At 37.3% G+C, this 27,182-nt stretch overlaps 1 protein-coding gene across 1 annotated transcript; it reads right to left on the bottom strand.

Moving 5' to 3' along the window:
• Positions 1-1,854: 1,854 nt before the first annotated feature.
• LOC143384891 (cytochrome P450 3A9-like) lies at positions 1,855-26,995 on the bottom strand. The gene is made up of 12 exons (XM_076840068.1): positions 26,925-26,995; positions 24,340-24,433; positions 21,532-21,584; positions 19,838-19,937; positions 15,839-15,952; positions 15,307-15,395; positions 13,799-13,947; positions 8,773-8,900; positions 7,571-7,637; positions 4,633-4,793; positions 4,049-4,408; positions 1,855-1,908 (listed from the first exon to the last, which is right to left on the bottom strand). The coding sequence occupies exons 1-12, from the start codon at positions 26,993-26,995 to the stop codon at positions 1,855-1,857; spliced, it is 1,440 nt and encodes a 479-aa protein (XP_076696183.1).
• Positions 26,996-27,182: the final 187 nt, after the last annotated feature.

The raw sequence follows: 27,182 nt of genomic DNA on the forward strand, positions 1-27,182 counted from the left end.
CACTCAGTCCTGGCATCTGCCCAATAGATCCATGAACAAACGGGACATGGCATCAAGGGTAAAGTTTATCCCTGAGAGTTGAGGTAGCCACTTTAGGATGCTCATTATAGCTGAATCAACAGGTGAAGAAGAAGGTCACTCTGTGGCATGGAGTGATTGATTCTGACTAGGAAGGGAAACTGAGTTGCCACTACACAATACAGAGAGGAAGAGCAAGTGTGACATAGGACATTTTCTCGGTGCCTCTTCAAACTCCCAGGTCCTGTGATGGAGGGCAATAGGAAACTAAAGCCCAAGTCAGGTCACACTGATAAGGGCTCAGATACTTCAGAGATGAAGGTTTGGGTCACCCAACTGACCAGGAACAATGTCCAGCTGTGAACCAAGGCAGTATGGACTGTGGAGTGAAATAGGATAGTTATAAAGACCAGTAATGACCATGTGGACAAACTCTCAGGAACACAAACTGCCATTCTTTTGCATTTCTTCCTAATGCTGATAAGAATTTGTATATTTATATTATACAAATTAAGTGTTTATTTCATTGTCATCCTCCTCTCAAACATGAGGTGTGGATAATACCTAAAATCATATCTCAGTATTTAAATAACTGGATATAAATGAAGGAGTATGAATCAGTAGAAACAGAATATATTTCACACAAAATGCAAAAAAAAAAAAGGATTTTTCTCCCTTAATGAGGAAAGGGTTGCATATTTTACATAATCTCCTTGGGAAAAGATGATGATGTCTTAGGTTATACATAGAATAGTCATATCAGATTAGGTAGAAGGATATTTTAGGTTGTCTTTATTTGAATAATGAGCAAAATTTTTTAAAAAATGCCTGAGTGCTGTGTTGACACAAAACAAAGCAACCATACCTATGTCCTGGGTAGATTTGTGAGTCAACAGATGACAAAAAAATGCTGACAAAACTAGTTTTTTCACATTGATTCAGCCACACTTGCCAATCTGCCCCCTCTCCAGTTCTCCCACAAACACTAATCAGAATGAGAAGTTGATCTCCATGGGGAAATTAGACTCAAAAAGGTCATAAATTAAGTAGAGCCTTCTATCACTTCTTGTGTCTTACCTCCTAAATATCTTCCTATACTTCACATATTCTTAATTCCTGATGTACATTAACAGGAAAGAACCACCACCATTGAAGGAAAGTGATCATGACGATTATAGGAATGAATACCAGTAATTACAAATAATTATGAGAGTATAAAAAATAAACTTTAAAAATAAAAGCAAAAAACACAGGACTTAATGCATTCTGATCAAATTTCAACTCCGCCAGTAAAAATGAGCTCACATTTATTTTTCTTCTGTCCTAGGGTCGCTCTAGGATTATGATGACAGTCACGTCACACTGTTACTTCCTGCTCAGCTTCTGTGGACTAAGAGAACAATTTCAACCCTGATGCCCCTGATTACTCCAACCCAGTCAACATGATCTGCATACTTCTTTTCTACCTAATTATAGACATACATCTCTTTCTCTTTCTTCATTAGTTTCTGAATATCTCTATGAACCTCCTTGGTATAAGTTTTCCATGATCTGGCTCTATTCTCTCTTCCTTCCTCAGGCAACCCATTCTTACTTGTACCCCTTAAATTATGTTTTTCTCTATCTTCTCAGGAAGCATCCTCATGTGCTGATGAAATGTCACCATTGATTAAAGGATAACACAATGCCCTAGTTTCTGATAAAGGCTTCTGAACACCTCAAGCCCCAACACTATCTTACCTGCAATTTTCTCTGCAGAGATTTGTGCACAGAAGTGAAATGGATTGAGAAGAACAGTCCTCCCAGCCACACATTGGCTATTGGTCTTCCACAGAATCACTTGCTGAAGTACTCCTCAGACTCCTCCTCTAACCCTGGAAGCTGCATCTTCTAGCAGAATATCAGAGACAATATTTGTCCAGCTCACTCATCATGGTTTGCACTAATTACCCTAGGATCGAACATCACACAAACAATAGGACATGGTGTTCTGGGAGCCTCTCAAAATCTGTGTTCATTATTTTGAGCCCTGTCAGACAGATTAAGTAAAACTGAACGCATTTAGCCCCTACTAGTTGGGACTTGGTGTGGTGCATATGTTTCCTCTTGACTCTGAACTTATATTTGAACTTCCTTCCATTACCAGATCGAGAGCCTGGGAAATAGAAATGGCCATTCATGTTACCTGAGTAAGGTACTAAACATAATAGCAGATTAATCCTCAATGCTCCCAGAGTCCAACAAAAAACCTCTTTGCAGTCTCTGTGGTTTTGGATCACTGTAGCACACTTGCCATAGTTAACCTCATTCCCTAGTAGTATCATACAAGTATGTATGTATTATGAGTTACTAAGCTCCTTCCTTATCACAGAGATGTTTCCTCAACAGTAATCAAAGGGGTCAGAAGAGGCCAGACTGGCCTGACCTGAGCCAGTCATGAGGGAAGAGGAGTATGCTCCATGAGGATGAAACATCCCCCAGGTCCTCAGGACCTCTGATGTCAGCATAGGTGAATAGAGATCTGAAGACCTGATGGCATCAGGGATTCCCACTCAGAAGACACACCGGATGTCTTCTGGGCACCATTCCCCAAGATACCAATTATTCTGTGCTGTGTGCACTGAAGTGAGTATCCCATGGTGCTGTACTTGAAGTTTGTTTGCAGGGGTTGGGGATCTGGTTCTGAAGATAACATGGGAATACTCTCTCTAGGGGCTAGTTAATAAGACAGAGTAACTGTTCCTACAGTCCCTGATTTGTTCTGTTCATTACAGAATCCAGGTCTCAGTAGCCCCTTTCTATGCTACTCTTTTGAGAAGACAGTCTGAGTATCTTCTTGCCCAGTGGCCACTTTTCTGCTTTTTCACATGTGTCATGTATAGAAATGGCAGCAGGTCATTCCCACATTGAGTCTTGTTGGTGCTTCAATTCTAAGGAACACACAAAATAGCTTGTCAGTAGAGTTAGAAATAACAGTGCATTTCCCTACATTTCATTTACTCCCATGTTTTATTCACTCACTGCCCTCCTCTCATCATGAGCATATTTGAGCTATTCTTGTTTCTCTTTTCTCAACTCAGATATTAAAATGCCTTGCTTCACTCTATATCATGGCTTGTTGTTTAAGTAGAGGAAACGTATTATCACTTGCTTCAAAACCTACAGGCTATTACTTTTATCTGGTACCTCCCTTTATGACAGATATAGTTTTAATTTAGGCAGTCTTGGCATTTATATGATTTATTCATGGTGTGTGAGAGAGAAAAAGATTAAAGGAAACTGGGGGATTCTATCAAAATAGAAGTAAGATATGTGGACTAGATAAGGGGAAATGAGAAGGGGGAGACGGTACATGATAAGGGAAGAACAGCAGAGTGAATCTGAACTAAGTTTCACATATAGGAATATATGTAAAATACATATATGATTATACCACATACATGGATATTCCACAAGGAATCTCACCATAATGTATATCCACACGTTTCTATTTAAAAACCCTGAAAGTAAATGGCGGAAAGATCAGTAGAGTAGAAGAAAGAAAAGGGAAAGGGAGGAAGGAAGGGAAAGGGAAATACTACGGACTGAATTGGGACAAATTATATCCATGCTTTGTAATTATGTCAAAATGAATCCTAATGTTAGACATAACTAAAAAGAAAAAAAGATTCAACACCTTCTGTCATATGTCACTTGTATTACAAATCCTTATCACAAGTTGACAAAGTGTGTCTGTAACTCCTAAGGAGGAAAAGACCCCTCATGCTTGTTAATCACTATGTAATCAGTACAGTTCTTGGAACGCAGCAGGCGCTCATGAGATATTTCTCACACCATGGAAAGGGGCTACTGGGACCTGGATTCTGTAATGAACAGAACAAATCAGGGACTGTAGGAACAGTTACTCTGTCTTATTAACTAGCCCCTAGAGAGAGTATTCCCATGTTATCTTCAGAACCAGATCCCCCAAATTACCCAGATCCCCCACCCGTGCAAACAAACTTCATGTACAGCACCATGGGATACTCACTTCAGTGCACATGGCACAGACTAATTGGTATCTTGGGGAATGGTGCCCAGAAGTGTCATCTGCACTAAGAGACCTCAGAATATGTGTGAAACAGCCTCTTAAGGGTGGATTTCCTTTCTCAGGAGCCCTGTACCTTTCAGGGTAGAACTTTTCAGGTTCTGGCCAGTACGTGGAGTTTTGATGAAGACTATATATTGGTATAGCCACATTTGTTCCTTTGGGAATGAGCACCCCATTGAGTTCAACATCTTTTTTACAGACTCTCACAATTCTCTCAAAAATTGGATATAATCTGAGAGTTTCATTCACCACCATGTCCAGATACTTCATCTCAAATAGTACATCGTATGTAACAGTTGCCTGGCAAGAAAGAAATATTTTGTAAATTAAGATTTGGAAATGACTTAAAACTCTGTTGACACAGTACACTGATGTTTTCAGAGCTCCTCAAATAACTCATATTGGTAAAATACCATAGCATTTACAAAGCATTTAATAACCATCATGATTTTAGAACTGCCCAATGGCACACTGAGATGCAGAGATTTTACCTCTCCTCTCCCCTCCAGGTGCCATTCACTCACCTTATTGGGCAAAGTCTCATCAATCTCCTGCTGAAGCTTCTTCTGGACATCAGGGTGGGTGGCCAGTACATACATAATAAATGAAAGAGTGGTGCTAGTTGTGTCATAGCCAGCCAAAATAAAGATAATAGACTGGGCTGCAATCTCCAGATCAGATAGACCTAAAAGGAGAGGAAAGACAATTTAGTCTAAGTGGGTCCATACACACTTTACCGTTTACATGAACATAAATCAGAATGATGATCCAAAATCCCATGAGGAAAAACTGGAAGAGCAATTCATAATGTTCCTCATTCTGCTTCCCCCCCACCACGAACACAACTGGGTGATTTCAAGGGACAGTATGGATGTCAAACAAACACAGTATTTTTCAAATGTGCCTTGCATATCATGAAAGTTATTTAGCTATAAATAGTGGGTAGCACTCTTCCCCTGGAAAAAAAATAAACTTACTCTATCTAGAATGTAGATAGAAGAACCTTGAAAGCATTTGAAATACTGGCATCTTTGCAGGGAAAATAAAGGCCATGACTGACAGAACTATACTGAGCCACAGAGAAATTTTTCTACACAAACTATGGTCGATGGCCCAGCAGTATCCACAGCTTCAAGGAGCCTATTAGAAACACAGAATCTCAAGCATTGCTCTAGAGCTACCAAATTGAAATCTGAACTTTCATGAGATGTGGTCAACTCTGTTCTATTACCTAAGAATCATCAGGTAATAGAAGAGCTGGGGCACCAGTCTTCAAAATGGATGATCTCAGGGTGTGTAGAAACTATACAGAGAAAAAAAAAACCCCAGAAGAGTAGTGATTAACCGGAGTCTAATGAGTGGTATTAAAATCACACAAGAAAGAATGTATTGATACAGGGCATTAGGCAGAAGCTATAGTACAATGGGGTTCCTGGGTGGAATTAACATTGCTTATCAATCTTGGGTTGAATGTCATCTTTCCTAGTACATGTCCCCTCTATTAGCTCAAATTCATAATCATCAAACAGCCTTTGTGATAGAAGGTGTTGTTTCTCTTGACTTTTCTCCTAAAAAGTCACATTCAAGTATTCATCTCATTGATTGGAGAAATGATTAGGATTTGTTGATACTCAAATACCTGAAAGAAACATGGTATACATTCCAACCATGTAATTCATAACAAAAATTAATGCAAAATGAGTGTGAGAAAGATCTACATGGAATTCTATCTTACACAAGCTTTCTATGATGCTATTGTGGGAAAACTCACACTGTGTTTTCCCCACTACTGGCATAAACCCAATGATACTGAAATGAAATTGGATTATAAACTTAAGTTACAACTGCTCAGTACAATTTGGTAGCCACTAACCATATGTATCTATCTAAATTTAAATTTTAATGAATTAAATCTAAATAACAATAGAAAGTACACTTCCTCAGTAACATTGCCTACATGCCAAAAGCTCCAAAGGCACATGTCCAGTGATTACTGTATGAACAAAATGTATATTGAGTACCTCCTTTACCACAGAAAGTTGTAGTGGAATCAGGGAGAGGATTACTGTTTAAACCATGTATATGGACTCACATAGAAATATTTATATTGCTCAGTCTGGACTAATATATTTTATTTTCATATCTCTGTTCAGAGAAAGGTTCTGGAAGAAACTACAGTAGTAATGGTCACATTACACTTCCAGATTTTGGTTTCTAATACTGTCTTTCACTTAAAGGAGCCAGGGCTTCTGGAAAATTGGTGATTCCAGGCCTGATCAGAGGAAATAGACAAGAAACCTAGAGTTTCTTGCACCAGAAAGCAAGAATGTTCTCCCAAAGCAATATGAGAAAACATATGCAATACTGTTTATATTTCTACAATGTGGATATATCATTATATAGGTATCAAAACTGAGAGAATGTACAAACTCAAGAACCATTATGTTAACATATGAACTTAGGGGTAAGGTGACTTTTCTGTGATGGTTCATTGATTATGACAAATATATCATTTTGGTGAGGGATGTTTGTAATGGGGGCAACATATGAATTTAGAGAAAAAATGGATATGTGCAATCTCTATGCCTTCTTCTCAGTTTTTTATGAAACTAAAACTGCTATAAAATATAGTCAAATTTAACAATCAAAATATAAGATGAGGAAGAGGAGAGGGAGGAGGAACAGAAGGAGGAGAGAGAAATTGCTAAAAGACTTAAGCCCAAGAGAATTTGACCATCAAAATAAAAAATGATAGCAAGAGAATAAATTCATAGTATATAACATCATACTGACATAAATAAAAATGGAACTCTCTTACAATCTAATACCAACTCATATATGTACAGTAGATGATAGAATGATAAGATAGCAGTTTGTAAACATCATAATACAAATGCTTTCTATCAAAAATCATACATGAATGATAAAACTAGTTGGTGAATATATGTTGAGGAACAGGATGCTTACACAGTGCCAGAGGTTTCCCCCACAACATTCTTATGAATTACATGGGAAAAAATTAATATTAATATCAGATGAAGCTAGTGAACACATTTTCACCCAGTACTGCCAGTGACCCTCACAACTAGTGGGACAGTGAACCTCCTGATTGGATGTACAAATGCAAATATCCAGGCAGAGGTTCTGATTCAGTGCATCTGAATGAGGCTGCGAATCAGCATTTGTTCTGATGTCGATGGTAAAAAGAAAACAGACTAACTTCAAGACTGAAATGCTTTCTCCTAGTTTCCCTTCAATTTCTGAGCCTTGTTACACCTGTATGATTCTAGACAGTACATGTGGGCACCATTTGCAATATCCAAATGTGGATCTTCCTGCAATTTGGTGGAAATCTATTTTCTCTTTCTAGAGAAATATACACGTTTTCTAATGTGTATATTTTCAGGATAATTTGCTTATTTGAATTTCCCTGTCAATGGACCATGAAACATTCTTGGTTACCTTGGTAGGGCTCCTTGTCTTGAGAATTCTGGGAATCAATCATTAACTGGAGAAAATCAATGCGGTGCTGGAAGCAGAAATGGAAATGGAAATGACTAAATCAGCCATATATCAGAAGTAAATCTGGAATGTAGCATTTCACCTCCCTTCTTAGAATATGGCTCCTTTAAGTCCAGAAGTCTGTCTAGGTTTGCACAACCCACCAGTGAACAAGACATGCATGTATAAGCCATGGAAAACAGGATATTTTCCTGAGAGAAATCCAGCTATGGTGTCCAATATCTGTTGGTCTTTGCTCTCCCTAATGCTGGGTTTGTCTCCTTCTCCTGTCACAATGCTTGCCCAGGAAGTGGTCCTGGACTTCAATTCTTTTAGTTTGCCTTAATTCTTATTCAATGGCCACACTAAATACACTTGGTAGTTTCAAAGATGATTACTAGCTTTTGTTTGTGTATCATCAAATTCTCCACCCATTGGGTACATGATTCAATCTTCAGTGACATGTGGGGATGGCTGTCCTGCCTCCCTGACCTGGAGACATTCTTGTGCCAACCTCCAGGCAAAGCAGAAGGCAAAGCTGGGTTAGCATATCACCTTGATGGTCACTGAAGAGCACGGCCTGATTGTGGACAGGAAAGGACTCAGATTTAACATACACATACTTCACCAGGTGCCCAATAGGACCTTCCTTTGAAGAATGTGTCAACTAAGATGTAAAGGGCTTGGAATTGTAATGATTGTTCACCAATCTAAGATTTGGGGAATACTTTTTAACAGTAAAATTATTTTGAAATAGGATTTTTATTTTGACAGTTTACTGAATCAGAGGGAAATGATAAGGTTTTTATTTGAATGATATTTATTTCAAGACATAACATCACATCAGTTATTGTATCAAACATTGTCAATCTTACTCATTATCAGTTTGCCGTTTTTAAATTTGATCTTCATTCTAACCAAAATGTAAAAATTCTCCAGTGCAAATCTTAAAGTTTTCCATCAACTTTAAAAAATGTACAGAGAGGGACTGAGGAATGAAACTCAGTGATTCAGTATTTGCCTAGCATATATGAGGCCTTGGGTTCAATCCCCAGCACCACTTACAAAATTACATGTATATTTATATACGCACAAGTCAGATGTACACAGCAAATAAATGATCAGAAAGCAAACATCGTCAGGTCACCACCACCAGGTTTTACCTTTTCTTTATCTTCTAGGCGTTTTTGTTTCATCATCATTACAGCATTTTTAAAAAAATCCAGAACACTTTTTGAAAACCTGCAGACATTTAATGCTTGAAACACTGGTCTAAGGAATGGAAATAGCACTAGAAAGAAAATGAAAGAAAACATAAAGAGAAACCTTGATGAAAAGGCAACATCCCAGGAGCATTGATCATTTTCTAAAAAATACAGAAGAGAAAAATCATCCGTTTTCTCAACCAGCAGCCATTCCCTCTGTGGCCAGTACCTGGTGTCTGGTTCATGGCTGAGCAAGGGCACTTCATACATGGGGTTGCAGCCACCATAGCAGGGAATCAGTGACCCCATCAATGCCACTGGACTGAGCAAAGAAAGAGGATTAAATTCCCTGGCCCCTTACCCTTTTGTGAATTGGAATTGGGTGTCTGGGTAAACCAGTATATAATCAGTGCTGTAATTAATTATGCATTCAAGGAAAGTAGGCAGGATAGTTACAATTTGGCCTATGTTCCTCAACTGTCAAGAAATGAAACCAGAAATCAATAACAGATGGAAAATCAGGAAACTCAGACAGAAGTGCAAATTAACCATAAAACTTCTAGATACAGTTGTCAAGCATCAAAGATGGTATCCAAAGGCAACTAGAAGTTATTTTTAGGTGAATTTAGGTGAAGACATGTTATATCACACTTAGGAGAAGTTGCAAAAGCAGCGCTCATAAACATACAGCTACAGATGTATAAGTTTTATAAAAGATAGTTCTCAAGTCAATAGTCTAAGTTAAATCATAAAATGGTGAACAGAGGAAATTAAACAAAAGGCAAGCATGAGGAAGAAAATAATAGAAAACCAAGTAGAAACAAATAAAATAGAAAAGAAATAAAATTGACAAAAACCAAAGGTGTTTATAAGTCACCTTACCCCATTGAAAATATCATAAAAATCACCAAACCCTTAGCCAGATTGACCAAGAAATACAAAGGGATTATAGTTTCATATGATGATATTTCCTCTCAATATGTACTAGAAGGGAGCATCTGGATCAGAAGGTATATCTACTTTTATTTATTTTTGGGACCTTCACACTCTTTTCCAGAATGGTGTACATTTCCACCTACAATATGTAAGAGAACTTTTTCTCCACATCTAGCCAGTATTTGTTATTTTTTCATTCATTCTTTCTCTTTTTGATAATGGTTATTCTAACCAAGGTGAGATGATGTCTTATTGTGGTTTTGATTTGCATTTCCCTGACACCAAGTGATATTGAATAGTTTTTTCATGTATTTTTAAGTCATTTGTATTTTTTTTTGAGAAATAACTATTTGGAGCATTTTGCTATTTTTAAACTGGATTACTTGGGGGTTTGGTCATTAAGTTTTTAAAAATTTGTTATATTATGGAAATATATATCATTTATAAATTTAATACTCTATAGATATATAAAACATACTTTATATTAATCTATTTTTATCTAAATGATTGGAACATCTGTACATCCAGATTTATTTCTACATTATTCTGAATACCTGAGATGTGCATTAAATCTAGGTATCCATCAATGCATGGATAAAGAAAGTGATACACACACACACACACACACACACACACATATATATATATATATATTATAATATAAAATTTATGTATTTATAATATACATTATAATAAAAATATATATACACACACATACATATATGCCCAATGGAACATTCATTCATAAAGAAGAATGAAATCCTGTATTTTGTAGCAAAAGGTGGATGGAATTAGAGGACATTCAGCTTATGAACTAAACTAGACACATCAATACAAGTACCAAATGTTCTTTCTCATATGTGGAAGGTAAAATATTTGACCTGAATGTATAATAGTGATTATTAAAGGTTGGGAAGGGTTATGGCAGAAGGTGGATAAAGAAAGGCTGTATTTCATTTGTGTATGCTGTGTACATGTGTTGAGACATCATACGGAACCCCATTTATTTGCATAACACATACATGTTAATTAAAAAATAAAATAAATATTAAAAAAGAAATGAATGCAATGAATAGCAAGAGAAATGAAAGGAGAAATTATTACTAACATTGGAGATGGATTTTGAAAGAATTCAAACAATTTGATTGTTCACATGTCTTTGTGCAGAAAATCCTTAAAGACATGAACTATAGAAATTGATTGAGAATTATATATACAACCTGTCTAAAATTGTAAAATGTAACATGATTGCATTAGAAATAGAAAATTATTCACAAAAGAAGCTCAGATCTGGATTGTTTTAATAGTAGATTCTATGAAATAAAGAACTAATAACAATTATTCACAAAACTTCCAAAATTAAAAGGGCATTTCTAAATATATTCTAAAAGGCCAGTATTACCCTAATACTAACACAAAGCAAAGACAACAAGGAAAAGGTTGTGTAATACACCAAATCCAAAAATAAAAAGTCAACACAGAGGATTGTTTCAATTGATGCAGAAAAAAACATTTGATAAAAATCAAAAAAAATATTTTTCCTCCCCACCGAAAAATAATCCTCAAAACCATTCTTTTGTGATAAAACACTCAACAAATTAGAAATAGGATGAAATTTTGTAAGCATAATAAAGGATATCTATGAAAACTTGTAGCTTAATATTTCACCCCAAATCAAGAACATGACAAGCATCTCTCTCTCTCTCTCTCACCACTTCTCTTGGAGTATTGCAAGTAATAACAAGTTCACTAGCATTTCAATATGTAAGATCAGTACACAAAAATAAACTGCATTTCTATATACTGTAATAAGCAACCCAAAAGAAAAACTAAGAAGTTAAAAAATAATTCTATATTCAATGTCATTAAAAAGAATAAAATGCTTAGGAATCAATTTAACAAAGGTGCAAGACAAGCACAATAATAACTACAAAATACTGTTGAAAGAAAAGAAAGGGGATCTACATGACTAGAAAAACATCTCTGGTTTGTGGATCAGAAGACTTAATATTATCCAAATGGAAATAGTATTGAAATTGATTTGCAGATCCTAATGCATTTGTAACAGAATCTTAGCTGGCTTCCTTGAGGAATTGACAAGTTGATTTAAAATTCACATAGAATTCAAAGGGACACAGAAGAGCTAAAATGATGTTGGAAAATGAGATTAAAGTTGTAGGACTCACATTTCTTGATTTAAAAACCTACTCCAAAGCAAAAATAAAATGTGGTCCTTGAAAATGGGTAAACATATAGATACGTGGAATAGGATTTAGAGTCCAGAAATTAACCCACATGTCTATGGCCCATGGAATTTTGAGAAAGGTGCCATGGCCATTGAATGGGGCAGACACTCTTCAAAAAATGGTGCTGGAACAACTGGATAGCCACATGCAAAAGAATAACATGTTGACCTCACCTGGCCCTGTATGTAAAACTTAAATTAAAATGGTTGGGCAACCTAAATATAAGAGCTAAACTACAATTTTTAGTAGTCGACCACAAAAAGTGTATAAGTTCATATGGTTTCTATCAATTCTTAGATTTGAAACTTAAAGCACAAACAATAAAAGGAAATGACATAAATCATATATGACTTAAATGTTAAGTTTCCAAGACCTGTTGAGTTTTTAACATTTATATAAACGGCATCAAATTCAATGCATCTATGTCAATTGCTTTTCTTTTGTGAACACTACAGCTTTAAGATGAATACATTTTAATATTTTGAAATCCAGCTCATTCATTGTAATGGTTGGGATATGTAGTATCTCCCATGATAAGAATAAACTGCAAAAAACTAAAAACTTTGTGCTTCAATGGACACTATCAAGAAAGTAAAAAGATATCTATAGAATAGGAAAAACATGTTACAAATCATAATCTGATAAGAAACTGTGTAAAGAATATATCAAAAAGTATTTTTTCAATTAAATTATTTAAAAATTATTTTTTCTTTTATTTTTAATTTGTTCCACTTAGTTATACATGACAGTAGAATACATTTTGACAGATTGTACACAAATGGAGCACAAGATTTCCTTCCTCTGGTTATACATGGTACAGACTCACACCAGTAAAATTCTTAAGCCTCAAAACAGAAAGACAAATGCTTCAGGAAATTGTGGGCAATTTCTATCTATCTAGATAATCTTAAAAATAGTGAATTGGACTTATTTTTCCTATGTACATAGATGAACACCTCATAGTGATTCTCCACATCATGTACATACACAAGCCTGGGATCCTAATTAGAATAAGGTATACTTTATGTTTTTATAAATATGTCATGCATATCTAAACAGAACAAATAAAAAGTGATTAAAATTGCTTGTTATCAGTAAACAACAGGAAAATGCAAATCAAAACCACATAAGATGCCATCTCACATCCACTACAATGTCTAAAATAAGAGATGGAAACAGGAAGTGTTAGGAAATAAGTGAAGTAATTGGAAACTTCATGCATTTTTGGTAAGAATATTAAATTGTACAGCTATTATGGAAAACACTGACAGAAGTACTTTGTAAGGCAGAAATTTCACTCCTGAGTATGCACTCAGATGAAATTGAAAACTAGAGTTCACAAACAAGTTTCACACTAATGTTCATAACAGCACCATTCATATTAGTCAAAAGGTGAAAATAACAGAAATGTCTATCATCTGATGAAAGGATAACTAACTTGTAGTATATCTATACAGTGGAATATTATTTGGCCATAAACATGAAGTACTGATATATATTTCACTTGGAAACAAAATGCTAAATGATATCACTTTGCATCACAAAAGACCACATATTACATGTCTCCATTTTTATAGTGTATACATCATATGCAAAGCTAAAGAAATAGAAAATAGAGTAGTGTTTGCTGAGAGTTAAAAGATAATGAGTTTTCTGAGTTTTGACAATGGTGATGGCTGCATGTATCATTTAACCTGCTAAAAATTATGGAATTTTACATTTTAAGGAATCATATAGTATGTAAATAATATCTTAATGAAGTTGTTACTTTAAAAGAAAAAAAGAAATGGTAATCCACATACTAATTATAAAAAAAATTGGATGGAGGACATCTGAACCAAGGATCTTCTTGGCTTTTTTCACAAATGGATCTTGTGGATTGTTGAGGGAATTGACATTAACTCCAAAGGATGTGCTAAGGATCACGTCCATGTTGTAGCTCCCCAACATTCTGAGTAAAGAAAGAAACGTAAAATTTTAATCTGTACTGCTTTACTCTCCTACTACACATGCTGGAAGAAGTGATATGAGCACATTCACACACTGTCAGAAATATCTGTTGATCAAATGACTAGTCCATGCTCCTATCAAATGCCATGAGGCAGCTGCCCCTGGGCCAGGGGAGTTAGGGACACTAGGGTAGTGAGCTCAAGGAGTTCAGTCACAGAGAGACAGAAACCCTTAATCAGACAAATTACATCAGCTAGTGGAGTGTAGATGATAAAAGTGATTAAGTACAGAGCTTCAGCAGGACCAGGGTGTTATAACTGACTCCTGCTAGGGGATCCAAGATAGGTGACCTTGACCTAGGCCCTGCCTAAGCACAGTCTGTGCAGAGCTGATTCCTCTCTAGCACTTCACATAACAGCATCACCCTCTTCTGAGAGGCAGAAACATTGTCCCCCCTTCTCTGCACCCACTGCTACTGCTCCCGAGAGGTCCTGCCTCCAGGACCCAAGGTGGCCCCAAGGGCAGAATCTCGCAAAAGGGAATGAGTAAGAATATCCTCAGTTAAAACATTGAAAATCTCCTCAAAATGTACTTGGATGAGCTCACAACTCGTGAACATATTCTCTCAGATTTCCCAAGACAGTATCAGTGGTTGTTCATGGGTCAAAATAACCCATTTTATACAACAAATGATATGGTCGTTGTAATCCATATGCTTTCAGGACCTTATCTCTGTTGAGACTGGAGGAAGAAGTGGTGAGAATATTTCTTATTTTGTATTTTGCTGAGATTCTCAGTGCAACCATGAAGAGATTTGTTGTTCCATAGCCTGCATTGTATCTTTCTTTTTAAAAATTTTTTAAATAATTTTTTTAGTTGTAGAGGACAGCCTGCCTTTATTTTATCAGTTTATTTTTATGTGGTGCTGAGGATCGAACTCAGTGCCTTACACATGCTAGGCAAGTGTTCTGCCACTGAGCTACAACCCTAGCCCTGCGTTATATCTTTCTATCCCTGCTCAATAGGTACCAGAAACTTCCCCCCATCCAAAATTCCCTAGGCTCTACCCTCAACTTCTGAGTGATCTTGTTCTTCATTGTAAAACATGTGTTTTGACTTACATAATATCCACATTGATGATCAAGCAGATAAACTAATTCTGTTTTTGTGCACAGATGTCCCAGCACCCTGCCTCATCCTAGGAGCCTCTCCTCCTTGGGTGGCCCATTGTAGTTGTGATACCCCGACACTTACTTTTGTCTGGTCAGGGGTGTAGCTCAACAGTGGTAATTTCAGTTTCCTGGCAGGCTGCTGGAAGGTCTTAAAACAGCTCAGAACCCCAGAGCTGCCTGCTACTTACTCCTTCACAGTGACAGGCTTGCCTTTCTTCACTTCCTGGCTCAGGTACTTCACCAATGCGTCTCCATATTGGTTAACGATGGGGAACATCTAAGCACAAACACAACTCCACCCACAGTTAGAGGAGAATCGAGTCTCCGAGGCTCTGGTTTCCCCAGGATTATAATGTATGAGATATTTATAATGAATCAAATAATAACTCTTCTAGGACATAAAGACAAAAGGTGATTTGAAATTTTTAATTAGTTCTTTTTATTTATACATAACAATGTTTCCTTTTGAAATAATTATAAAAGCATGGAAAAAGAATTTGTTCTAACTCAGTCCCAATACTTCCCCTTTCTCTCCTCTCTTCCTTCCCTCTGTTCCCTTCATTCTACTCTATTGATCTTTCTGATATTTAATTTTAGTTTTTTTTAATTAGGAATTTCAAACTTAGTGGAATATTCTTTGGAAAACGATGATGTTCTCATGTATGTTCCATCCCCAAATCCTTATTTAAGTTTCTAATTAAAGTCCTCTTAGTTTATTACCTCCTTGAGTTTCCCACTGGAGAACACTGGCGACAGCAAGACTCGAAGTCTCTTCCACTCTTCATCCCTTGCTGCAATGAGAGCTTTTTGCATAAATCCCAGGGGCACAACTACCTGAAGTTCACAAAGAAAAAGACATTTTGTGTGAGGTATGTTTTGGAAGTCTCCACATTGTAGAGAACTTGTTAAACAGGTATCAGTTTTTTTAATCAGTTATTTATTGAGTGTCTACTAGGGGGCAGGCCCTGTGCTAGATGCTCCATAAACTTTTATCCCCAATTTCTCTTCTCTTGTGAAGGTAGAGGTGGTACCCAGGCACCAGATGCGTGTTCAGTATTTATATTACAGCTGTTGTGTAAATACAAAGGCCCCTCATGGTAGGTAAACTGTTCTCCCAGGGGACAGAGAGCATTATGACCTAGGGCATCCTACACAGGCAGCACAGGAAAGAAATGATTGATGACAGTCATCCAGATAACCTTGGAAAACTAGGTTGCCCAGACCAGTTATGCTTTTCCATATATGTACAGCATGAATATCTTGCAAGGGATGCCAGGATGTAGCCACTTAAAAATAGTAGCTAATAACTTAAAAGATTAGGAACTTCTCAGTTCTGAAAAAATAATGCAATTATATGGAAGTCATTTTTTAAGTCATCCCCCACTACACACACATGGAGGGACAGAAGGAAAAGGAAAGATAATTATGTTTCCCAGCTTGAGACTGGCCTGTCAATCCAACCTGCTCAAAGCTGTCCTTCAGCTTCCAACACTGTGTTTTGTTTATAAAGGTATGCATCCAGTGCTCATTCATGATGAAAGCCATAAACACTAGGAAGAAAAAAAAACTTCTTCAATCTGAAAGAGACTCTATATACTAAAAAACCCAACACCAACAACAAAGACCTTCAGCTAACATAACATTTACTGGTGAAATGGTGAATCTATTCTCCTAAGATCAGTAACAATTTAAAGTTTTCTACTTTTATCATTCTTATCCAATATTACCATACTGTAAATCCTTACTGGAGCAATGGGACAATGTTTTTAAAAAGGCATGTAAATTGGAAATGAAAGAACCTGAAGTGACTCTGTCTTCAGGGGACAAAATTGTCAATGTGGAAAATCTCAAAGAATATCTTAAAACTTCTAGAACTAATAAGTAGGTCACCAAGGTTGTAAGATACAGTATTAACATGTAAAACAAGCTGCATTTCTATATAACAACAAGAAAAATGTGAAAAAACATTAAAAACACAATACTATTCACTGTCACTCCAAAGAAAATGAGACATATTAGGAACAGACATAAAAACAAATACAGGATTGCTATGCTGGAAACTATAAAATGTTGATCAAAGATATTAAAGAAAATCTCAATCAATGGAGAAGCATAACATGGATTGAAAGATTTAACCCAGGAATGATACAGATTTTCTCCAAATTAATCTATCGATTTGATTGAATTCTTATCAAAATCTCACCAAATGGGTTTTTGCAGACAAAGTTATTCTGAATTTGTATGAAAAATTAAAGGACCAACATAAATAAAGTGGGAGGGCTGGGGAAGTGCCTCAAGCAGTAGCGTGCTCGCCTGGCATGTGTGCAGCCCAAGTTCGATCCTCAGCACCACATACAAATAAAGATGTTGTGTCCACCGAAAACTAAAAAATAAATATTAAAAAAATATATATCTCTCGCTCTCTCTAAAAAATAAATAAATAAATAAAGTGGGAGTGAAACAGACAAACTGAGTCAGTCTTAGCAGGTTAACAAACATAACAAAAAATTAGGAGTTAAACAGTATGATAGTCTCTAATGCTAACTTAACACACCAGGAGACAGGAGTTTGAGAAGTCAGCTCAGCATTCTGAGGCTATGAAGTCATCAGAAAAACCAACAAGCCAGAGGCAAAGACTAGGTCATTACAATAAAACCCACTGAGAGAGGCCACTAGTCTGCCCTGTTCTGATAATAATACTAGGGACTCCCCGAGATGAGGTGTCACATCTTTTTGAACTAAGGGGCAAATGCATGCATAGAAAAGTTGAGATGGTAACTTCTTGGTTAATATATATATATATATATATATATATATATATATATATATATATATATATATATATGGTTGTAGATGGACACAATATCTTTATTTTATTTGTTTGTTTTTTTATGTGGTGCAGGGGACTGAACCCAGCACTTTACACATGTTAGGCAAGCACTCTACCACTGAGCCACACAACCCTGGCCCCAAGATGGTAACATATTTTTTCCTTTGCTTTATTAACATAGTCACCATCCCCCAAGGTAGGTACTTAAAATGGTAATGAGACTCATTGCAAGAAAAAACACAATGGAGAGAAGAGCACAGGCACAACTAAAATGAAACAGAGTGAGAAATAGACACACCCTATCAGCCCAAATGGATGCTTGACAATGGTGAAAACAGAATAATCAGAGGGAGGACAGTCTTTCTAAAGATGGTACTGAAACAACTGGACAGCCACAGGCCAACAAAACAAGACAACAACAACAAATGAACCCTCACCGTGTCTTACCATGAGCATGACATAGATCATAGGTTTTCATGTAAATTGTAAAGTCTATAACTTTTAGGAGAGGAACAAGAACAACATAGAAGTCAGAGGCAAATCTTTTCATGTATAACCTCCCTCATAAAAGACAATAATTGCTCTTATGGATACCCTGTTAAGAGGAAAAGACAAGTGACCCATCAGGACTTTAAAAGACTAGCAAGAGGGAGCCTTGGGGAACACTGTATCCTGAGAAAGCTGGTGATTATATGGATTTATCCACAGCAGCAACTTTGCCCAAATGTACATAGGCACACATCTACACGGGCACATAAAACTGGTGAAATCTAAATAAGTTCTGTGGATTGTATCAATGTCAATTTCTGGTTACTCTAGTAACAGGAATAGACTACATTCAGAGATAAGTAATATGATATTCAAAGCATGTCAATTGAGAAAAACAGAAGAAAAGTTATATGAAACCTCCCTGAACAGTTTTGGAGCCAATTTCTGTGAAGCTGTGATTACTCAAGACACAAATTTAATCAATAAATATTTGTATTTTTTAAAATGACCTGAACATACACTTCACAGAAAATGACATACACTCAATCAACAAATATATGAAAAACTATTCATCATCTCTAGCAATCAGAGAAATGCAAATCAAAACCACTATCATGTCACTGCAGTCAGAATGGCTATTACTATGAAGATAAATAACAATGAATGTTGGCGAGCATGGGGAGAAAAAGGCACAGTCATACATTGTTGGTGGGATTGCAAATTGGTGCAGCCAATATGGAAAGTAGTATGGAGATTCCTTGGAAATCTGGAAATGGAACCATCAGTTGACCCAGCTATCCCTCTCCTTGGTCTATACCCAAAGGACTTAAAATCAGCATACTACAGGGACACAGCCACATCAGTGTTTATAGCAGCACAATTCACAATAGCTAAACTGTGGAACCAATCTACATGCTCTTCAGTGGATGAATGGATAAAAAAGGGGGGGATATATACACAATGGAATTTTACTCCACAATAAAAGAGAATGAAATCATGGTGTTTGTAGTTAAATGGATGGCATTGGAGAAGATAATGCTAAGTGAAGTTAACCAATCCCCAAAAAAACAAATGCTCGAATGTTTTCTCTGATATAAGGAAGCTGATTCATAGTGGGTTAGGAAAGGGGAACATGGGAGGAATGGATGAACTCTAGATAGGGCAGAGGCATTGGAGGAAAAGTAAAGGGGCAGGGTTAGCAAAAATGATGGAATGTGATACACATCATTATCCAAAGTACATGTATGAAGACATGAATTGGTGTCAGCATACTTTATATACAACCATAGATATGAAAAATTGTGTTATGTATGTGTAATAAGAATTGTCATGCATTCTTTTATTTTTTAAAAAATCAATAAAAAAAGAAAAAAAATAAATTTAAAAAAATGAATGCTTACCGGTCGATTTGTAAAAACAGAATAATGTTCTTTCACCAGCACTGTTTTGATCATCTCTGGATCCGTAATAACCAACACAGGCTGTTGGCCATCATACAATCTGTGTTGGGAAAGAAGAGCTCATTTAACCTACTAAGCCATATTCTTCAATTAGAGCAACACCCAGGAATCCAAACTGATATTCCATAATTCATATGCCTGACTGTAGAATGCACAGTGACACTAGATACAAGTTCAAGGTAGGTGATGACACAAAACAAGATTCTGGCTATATAAAATGAAGGTCATGTAACTGAAGCAGGGAAGAGATATTTAAAGATGAAAAAGATTCTTTATAAGAAGAGCCTGGTTGGAGATGTCTAAATGGTGCATATATGTTTTCTATCTCATTCTCCAATAATTTTTGTACTTAAAAATATTTCATAATCAGTGCAGTTTTAACCTGCACTTCTCTAATTGCTAGATATGTTGAACGTTTTTCATATATTCATTGATAGTTTGTATTTCTTCTTTTGAGAAGGGTCTGCTCAGTTCTTTTGCCCATTTATTGATTGGGTTATTTGATTTTTTGGTGTTAAGCTTATTGGGTTGTTTTTATATTGTGAATATTAACACCATAAATGAAGTGCAGGGGGCAAAGATTTTATCCACTTCTGAAGGTTCTCTTTTTATGCTTTAATTGTTTCTTCTGATGTGAAAGGATATTAAATTAGAGAAAAATAGACAAGTAAATTATTAAGTTCTTACAAGTGCTTAAGATGCAAGAGACAGCTGGAGTTGTTTCAGTGGGGACTCAGCCCTGTATGCTCTTTCCACTCAACAACATGGCCTTTATGAGCCATGCAAGTTAGGTAGGATGATGTGGCCAGCTCTGCAGTTTTGAGGACTTGATAAGAGAAGATGAAGAGGGAGGAAGACGCAAAGCCATCTCCTACTTGCTTATAGAACATAAGAACTACAATAATACCTCTGGAGTTGCTTTCACCAAGCATTATTAAGAAAATGGCTGCTGAAATTAGCTGATTTCACCCTAGCAGATTATGAAGTACACAAGGTCATGGGAACACAGTGGTTTAAAAAGTACTGGCCATCCAATCATCAAAGTCAGTAGAATGAGGTAGGGAGAGAAATCCCTGTGTATACTTCTATTGAAAACTCCTAATTGACAGGGAAAAACAAATGAAATCCCCAAGACTTTACACTTGCAGAGAAAGTTAAAATAAAAGAAAGCAGAGGTCAAATCATTTCCCAATCTGTTCATCTCTCTCTCAGCTTTTCTTTCAAATGTACATAATAACCCCCAAATTTATATAAAGGTCACTTTTATTCAATGTGGTAATCTTGAAAGGAGATAAAGCCATGTACATTTTAGAAAGGTCTGACTTAATGCCTCCTATGCAGTATTAAAAGCTCCTAATGAAGAAAAAATGGAAAAGGGGGTAGATGCTGGGCACTGGAGAGAAGGTGAGGCCAAGAGTTTTTGGGTCATCAGAGACTGAGAAAAGTCTGAAGTGTAACATTTTTGGCTATGAACCTTGACACCTGGTGAAATATGAGACCCTTGGCAGGAGGAGGAGCCTCTAAAAGCTTTATGATAGTTAATTCCCAGTTATATCTCTGGGCTGGCATTGTCCTCTTGCCCTGGAGTGCCTCATCCAACAAGTCTACCCAAGGGAAGTTTCCAAAATACTCACCCCCACATTTTCCCATACTTTTCATGACATTGCATGTCATATTGCCAAAAACCCTGGGTGGAGAAACAAGAGAATTTATATTGTTATTTTGAAAATATTGAATCCTGCTTCTAATTCAGGAACCAATGATTCCAATACCTTGAAATCAGATTGAAATATGGTCCATCACTGTCAGTTAGAGGGAAGCTCTTATTCTAAGACATCCAAAGGCAAAGAAGAGAAAATAAATGGGATATTAGTGTTGAGAGCCACAGTTTAGTCAGAATGACACCTGGCATTTTGCTAGAGGGAATGGTTGAAAGGTGACCCTGCTCTGGGATTAGGGCGGCTCCAGGATTATGGTGGATCCTGCTGGGATTAGGGTGGATCCTGCTGCCTCCAGCACTGGCTACTTTGGAGTTCCCATTGAGAATTTGCTCTTGGAGCCCGGTGGAGGGAGTGTGTTCCTGGGAAGTGTGTGTAGAGTGCTGGTGAGAGTTCGGGAATAAAGAGTTACTGTTTGAACTTACAAGGCTTTGTGACGATTCCGTTAATTAGTGCCCAGCCAGACTGTGGCATATTAGAAAAGGGAATTTAGATTCCATCTTGAATTTTCTTGAAGTATTGTACATATTGAAGAAATTATCCTTCTTTTTTTTTTAGACAAGGTATTGCCATGTTTTCTATAAAGACCTTGAATTTGTGATTCTCCTGCCTCAGCCTCCAGAGTGGTTGGGACTACAGGTGTGTGCCACAGTTTCACTAGTTGTCCTTGAGTATGAATATGAAGCAAGTCTAGTTTTCTGTATCATTTTCTCATGTGCATGGACTGTTTCTGAAATCCTGCCAACTTTGAATCATTCCCTCCACCTGGATGTGAAAAAATCAAAGCTGAGAGAAAGTGAGAGAGTTTCCCAGGGACATTCTCAAGGACACTTCACTCATTTTTCCCCAGATCTTTTTAATTTCTCTCATGAATCTCCCTAGAATACGGGGGAAATTAGGAAGTTCAAGGCACCAGTCACCTCTAAGTTGATCATGTTGATGTGATTAGTTTAATTGGCTATTTCACTACAGTGACCCTGACAAGAACCACGTAGAAAATAAGATTTACTGGGCTCACAGTTTCAGAGGTCTCAGTTCATACACGGCTTCCTCTGTTGCTGTGGTCTGTGGTGACGCAGAATAACATGGCAGAAGAATGTGAAGGAATAAAGCAGCTCAGGACGTGGCACCAGGAAGCAGACAGAAACTCCACTAACCAGGGACAAAATGATGCCCTGAAGCCAGGCCCCCAGTGACCCACCTCTTCCACCAACACCCTACCTGTCTCCAGTTGCCCCCAGTTAATCCTTACTGAGGAAATAGTGTACTGAGTAGATTAAGGCTTTCACAATTCAATCACTTTATTTCTGAACTTTCTTGCATTGCCTCACACATGAGCTTCTGAGGAACACCAACTCCATAACAGTGATTCTCATGTATGTTGTGGAGGGAGAAAGAATGAGTGAGAATTGACAAAATGGAGTCACCTTCCAGTTTTCCATTTCAATGTGGAAAAGATGGGGAGATGCCACTCCTACCCATGGGAGTCAACAAATTAAGTACTTGCTCTAAGTTTTTGCTTCTAACACTTAAAAATAAATCTTCCTATTGCTATGTTTCAGGGATGATGTTTTCATGATGCACAGGGAGACTCCAATTATGTGGCTCTTACAGCCTGTTTAGTATACTGTTGATCTGGAAAGCGTGAATAGGAAATAATGCCTTTTCGGCAGGAATAGCAGAATGGAATTCTCAGGGGGTCAGAGGGGTCTATAATTCTCAGGGGGGTCTATAATTCTGCTCAGAATTATAGAATTAGAGTATGATAAACAAGCCTCAGTGTTTGGAAGAGATAATCTGAGCAGAGTGTAGCCTTTTTTTCTGGCCTCTGGTTTTGAGCTCATGAATTTCTGTCAGTAGTCAGGCCCTGAGTCAGATATCTAAATGGGTTAATGACAAAGGCTTGATGAAAATTCACATTTCTTGTGGAACATGTTACATTCCATTCAGTTAACTTAAATTTTATTTTTTTTAATCATGTGATTACTGCTCATTTTATATGTGATACTGCCTTTGTTAAAAAACAATACACATCTTGTGTTTAACTATGTGAAATCCATAGACAAGGGCTACCTTATCTCATTCATACATATTCATTGCTAAGACTCACTGCTAGGGTGCTATCTTTGAACGATAAGAAGAAATGCAGAATGCTGTCGTTTCATCTGTTAAATCCTCCAAATATGTCACAGGAAGTAAAACTTGGGTGAAGCCATGGAAATAACCACAGGGTATTTACACGTTCAAAAATTAAGTATGTGCAAATTGTCAACTTATGAATGCTTGGGGTACTTCAGAAACTGTAGTTTCATTTTTTATTTAAAAAGGGACTCATGAGACCTTGCAAAGAATAGGAATGTTTGAAGGTGTTTACCATGCCCTCTTTCACAGACTTTTTGCTCAAATACTAAGCACAATATAATCTTCCTGGAAATGTGCACCCAGCAAGTTAAACACCTTTTTTATGATGAATTCAAAGTCTGAACAACATCATGAAGATCAAATGCAGATGTACCAGAGATCCAAGCTGTTCCACTGAGGCTCTTGAAGAGTTGACATCAGAGCTCCAGGGAAAACATGGCCATGCTCCAGGAGGGGCCTGAACATTGTTTCTCAAAGGATAAAAACTACTAAATTTCTCCTGAAGATGGACATTTTGACTGATGGCACTAAACTGGTATTTGTACTCAGGAGAAAAAATAGAGGAAGTCCAAGAACACTCACCTTGCGGTAGTACAGAAGAGTTCCAAATAAAGGCAGAGGTGTTGGCCCAGGTATTCCCAGCTTCTTAAATAGCCCATGAGAATAGGTTCCATAGCTATAAAATGAAATAGAAAGCCAGGTCACCCTGATTGTCATTCTATAGATAAGGGCCTGACCAGTCTCTGACTCAGAAACTGGACCAGGCAGTGAGATAGGTAACATGTAGGTGATACATAACAACAAAAACTCCAACAGCACATTCCGTTTTCCAACACCACTTAGAGATAACTTCCTGCCACGAGAGGCACAATGATTAGGTAAAAGAACTTGAGTCTTCATGGGCCCAATAATTGGGTTTGTTCTTAATAAACATTCCCAGCCTTGAATGCGCCTGGGAAGTTCAGGCTGGCATTCTGCCAGGGCATCGCAGTTGCTATGTGTATTTGGTATGTTAACCTTTCCTTAACGTAGAGATTCCTAGTAAAAAAGGGCCAATGCTTTGACATGACTTTCATTATGAGATTTTGGGTAACCAAATCCATTCAAGCACAGAGTGTCCACTTAGAACCTATGGTAACATTGTTTCTTGCAATTTGGACATAAACCTTTCATGCTTTTCCTTCTTTCTATGCCATATCTCTGGTTCAGCATTCAGCCCTTCTTTAAATTTGACTTCACATGGATATTTGGAAGCAGTCATAGTATTCTTATTTCTGTTGAATGACAAATGTGACATTTAAGAAAACTGGGACTTCCATTGGCTTCATACCAATGTGAGCCATGTTGAGTGTCACCCAAGTCCATTGTCAGACAATCTAAGTGACTTGAGCAAGAAGGAAGGCTGAGTTCCCTTATACTCTGAGTGCTACTGTGAGGAATAAATGACTGAGGAATCATCTCCAGGCCATTCCTCCTCTCAGTGAGTCTGATCCTCCAACTGGTGATGCTCAGATGGCAGCACAGAGTCAGGCACGCTCATGTTTACCAAGCAGTCAATCACAAAACAGTTTTTTTTATTGCCTCTACGCATCAACTCTCCTTGTATGAAAACCCACAAAGGCTGGTGCTTCCTTGGGTTGGCCAACCTGCAACACAGATATGTCATGTTCACAGCCCCATGCCTGGGGGTTCTGGATCCTAAAATCTTCACCCCCATCAGCATTGATAATAGATGGAAGACTAGGTAAAGAAAAAATGGTGAACAAGAGATTCCTGGCAGCTACTTCAATCACGAAACAACCAGTTTTGCAAAGATTGCCCCATAGTAGCACAGAGGAGAAAAGAGTGGCATGTTTAAATAGCTCAACATGCCTAGCAATTCCTTTTAGCCACATGGAAGGTGACCTTCCAAATTTCAGTTACAGTCCTGGTGACAGAGCAGACAATATGCAACATAAAATAAGAACCCATAATGTGTTCCAGACAGTTGAATAAACTTGCTGCTTCTTTGGAGGAAAATGTTTAAGGCAGTATAGTTTTCACATACTCTGAACAAATCCTGTCATTACATACAGTAAAATTAAACTACATTGATTCACTAGAAAATGTCTACAGAGAGAGGATTATGTTGCCACAACACCCTGAATTAGTACCTTTTCTTTCAGAGAATCAAAGCCAGATCTATATTTTCATGCTATTTTGATTCCTTACTTTTAAGAGTGAAATTGAGACAAACGTCAGATGTGACATGTGTGGAATCTCTCCTACCCACAATCAAAATAACCTTTTTCCCTCTGCTTCATGATGTCAGGATCCCATTAGTAAAAGCAATTTCCCTACTAGATGATATTCATTCATGTGTTCATGTTGGAGTGTAAAGGAAAAAAAGTAAAGCGAAATTGACTTTGTGATGTTGTTCAGGCTGCTAGAAGAGTTCATATTGAGGGGAAATAAGTCTCTATACTGATGCTAATATATCAGAGAGAGGAAAAATAATACAAAAGGAAAGAATAAAACTTCTTAAAATTTCTGTCAGGTATTCTGTGCTCTTATCATTTAGAAGGAAACAGTTCTGTGAATTTCAGGGTGAAATAATTGAGTTTTACAAGGGAGGGAAGTGCCAGGATAAAAAGAGGGAATTGTGCAGTCAACCTTCCAGGGAGTCTGAGGGGAAATTGGTGTGTTGTATAGATGGTGCTGGGGGCAAGAGGGGGCAGGAGTCACCTCATGCACAGGGGATAGTTTTCTTGCATGTCTTCTGCAATAGGCAGAAATCCAAGAAGATAAAGAGACAAAACCCAAGTAAACTGGTTGTCCCCAGAATTCCCTAAGTTTGAAAGGGAGTGAGGTTCCCACTGCATATTTTAATAGCTATTATTTAGCTGTATATGCTGAATTCTGGTTTATTCCTCTAGATGCAAACACAGAGCCAATCAAATAACCCCCAGAAACAAATCTCAACACCAATTGTCTTATCCACAGGAATATGGATTTGGGGACAGGGAGCTCAAGTGGTATGCTTAAGATCAATAGGAACTTTTTAAGTGTTTATAGAAATTTCAATTCCATCATCTCTTTTGATCTTTCAAAAAGACAAGGGAAAGAGGAATATGATTAGGTCCCCACCTCCAGGGTTACAGTGGAGAGGAGGCTGGACAACTACTCACAGATATAGGAGCACCAGACAGATAGCCAGGAGGACCCAGGTCTCTATGGAAGAATTGGGGATCAGGTCCATCACCACTTTTCTTCAGCAGTTCTGTCTTCTGAATTGTTTTTTCTGCTATGTGGGTTTTTTTGCCAAAATGTGTCAAGCTGTAATCCAGTGAGGCCAATTTATGTGCTAGGAAAGGAGGTGGGGCCAGGCATGCATCCAATGGAAAGGTCACCTATGCATCTCCTGGAATTGGAGGGGTCAGGTGTCC

Source organism: Callospermophilus lateralis, chromosome 19 (genome assembly GCF_048772815.1).
Source record: "Callospermophilus lateralis isolate mCalLat2 chromosome 19, mCalLat2.hap1, whole genome shotgun sequence".
NCBI lineage: Eukaryota > Metazoa > Chordata > Mammalia > Rodentia > Sciuridae > Callospermophilus > Callospermophilus lateralis.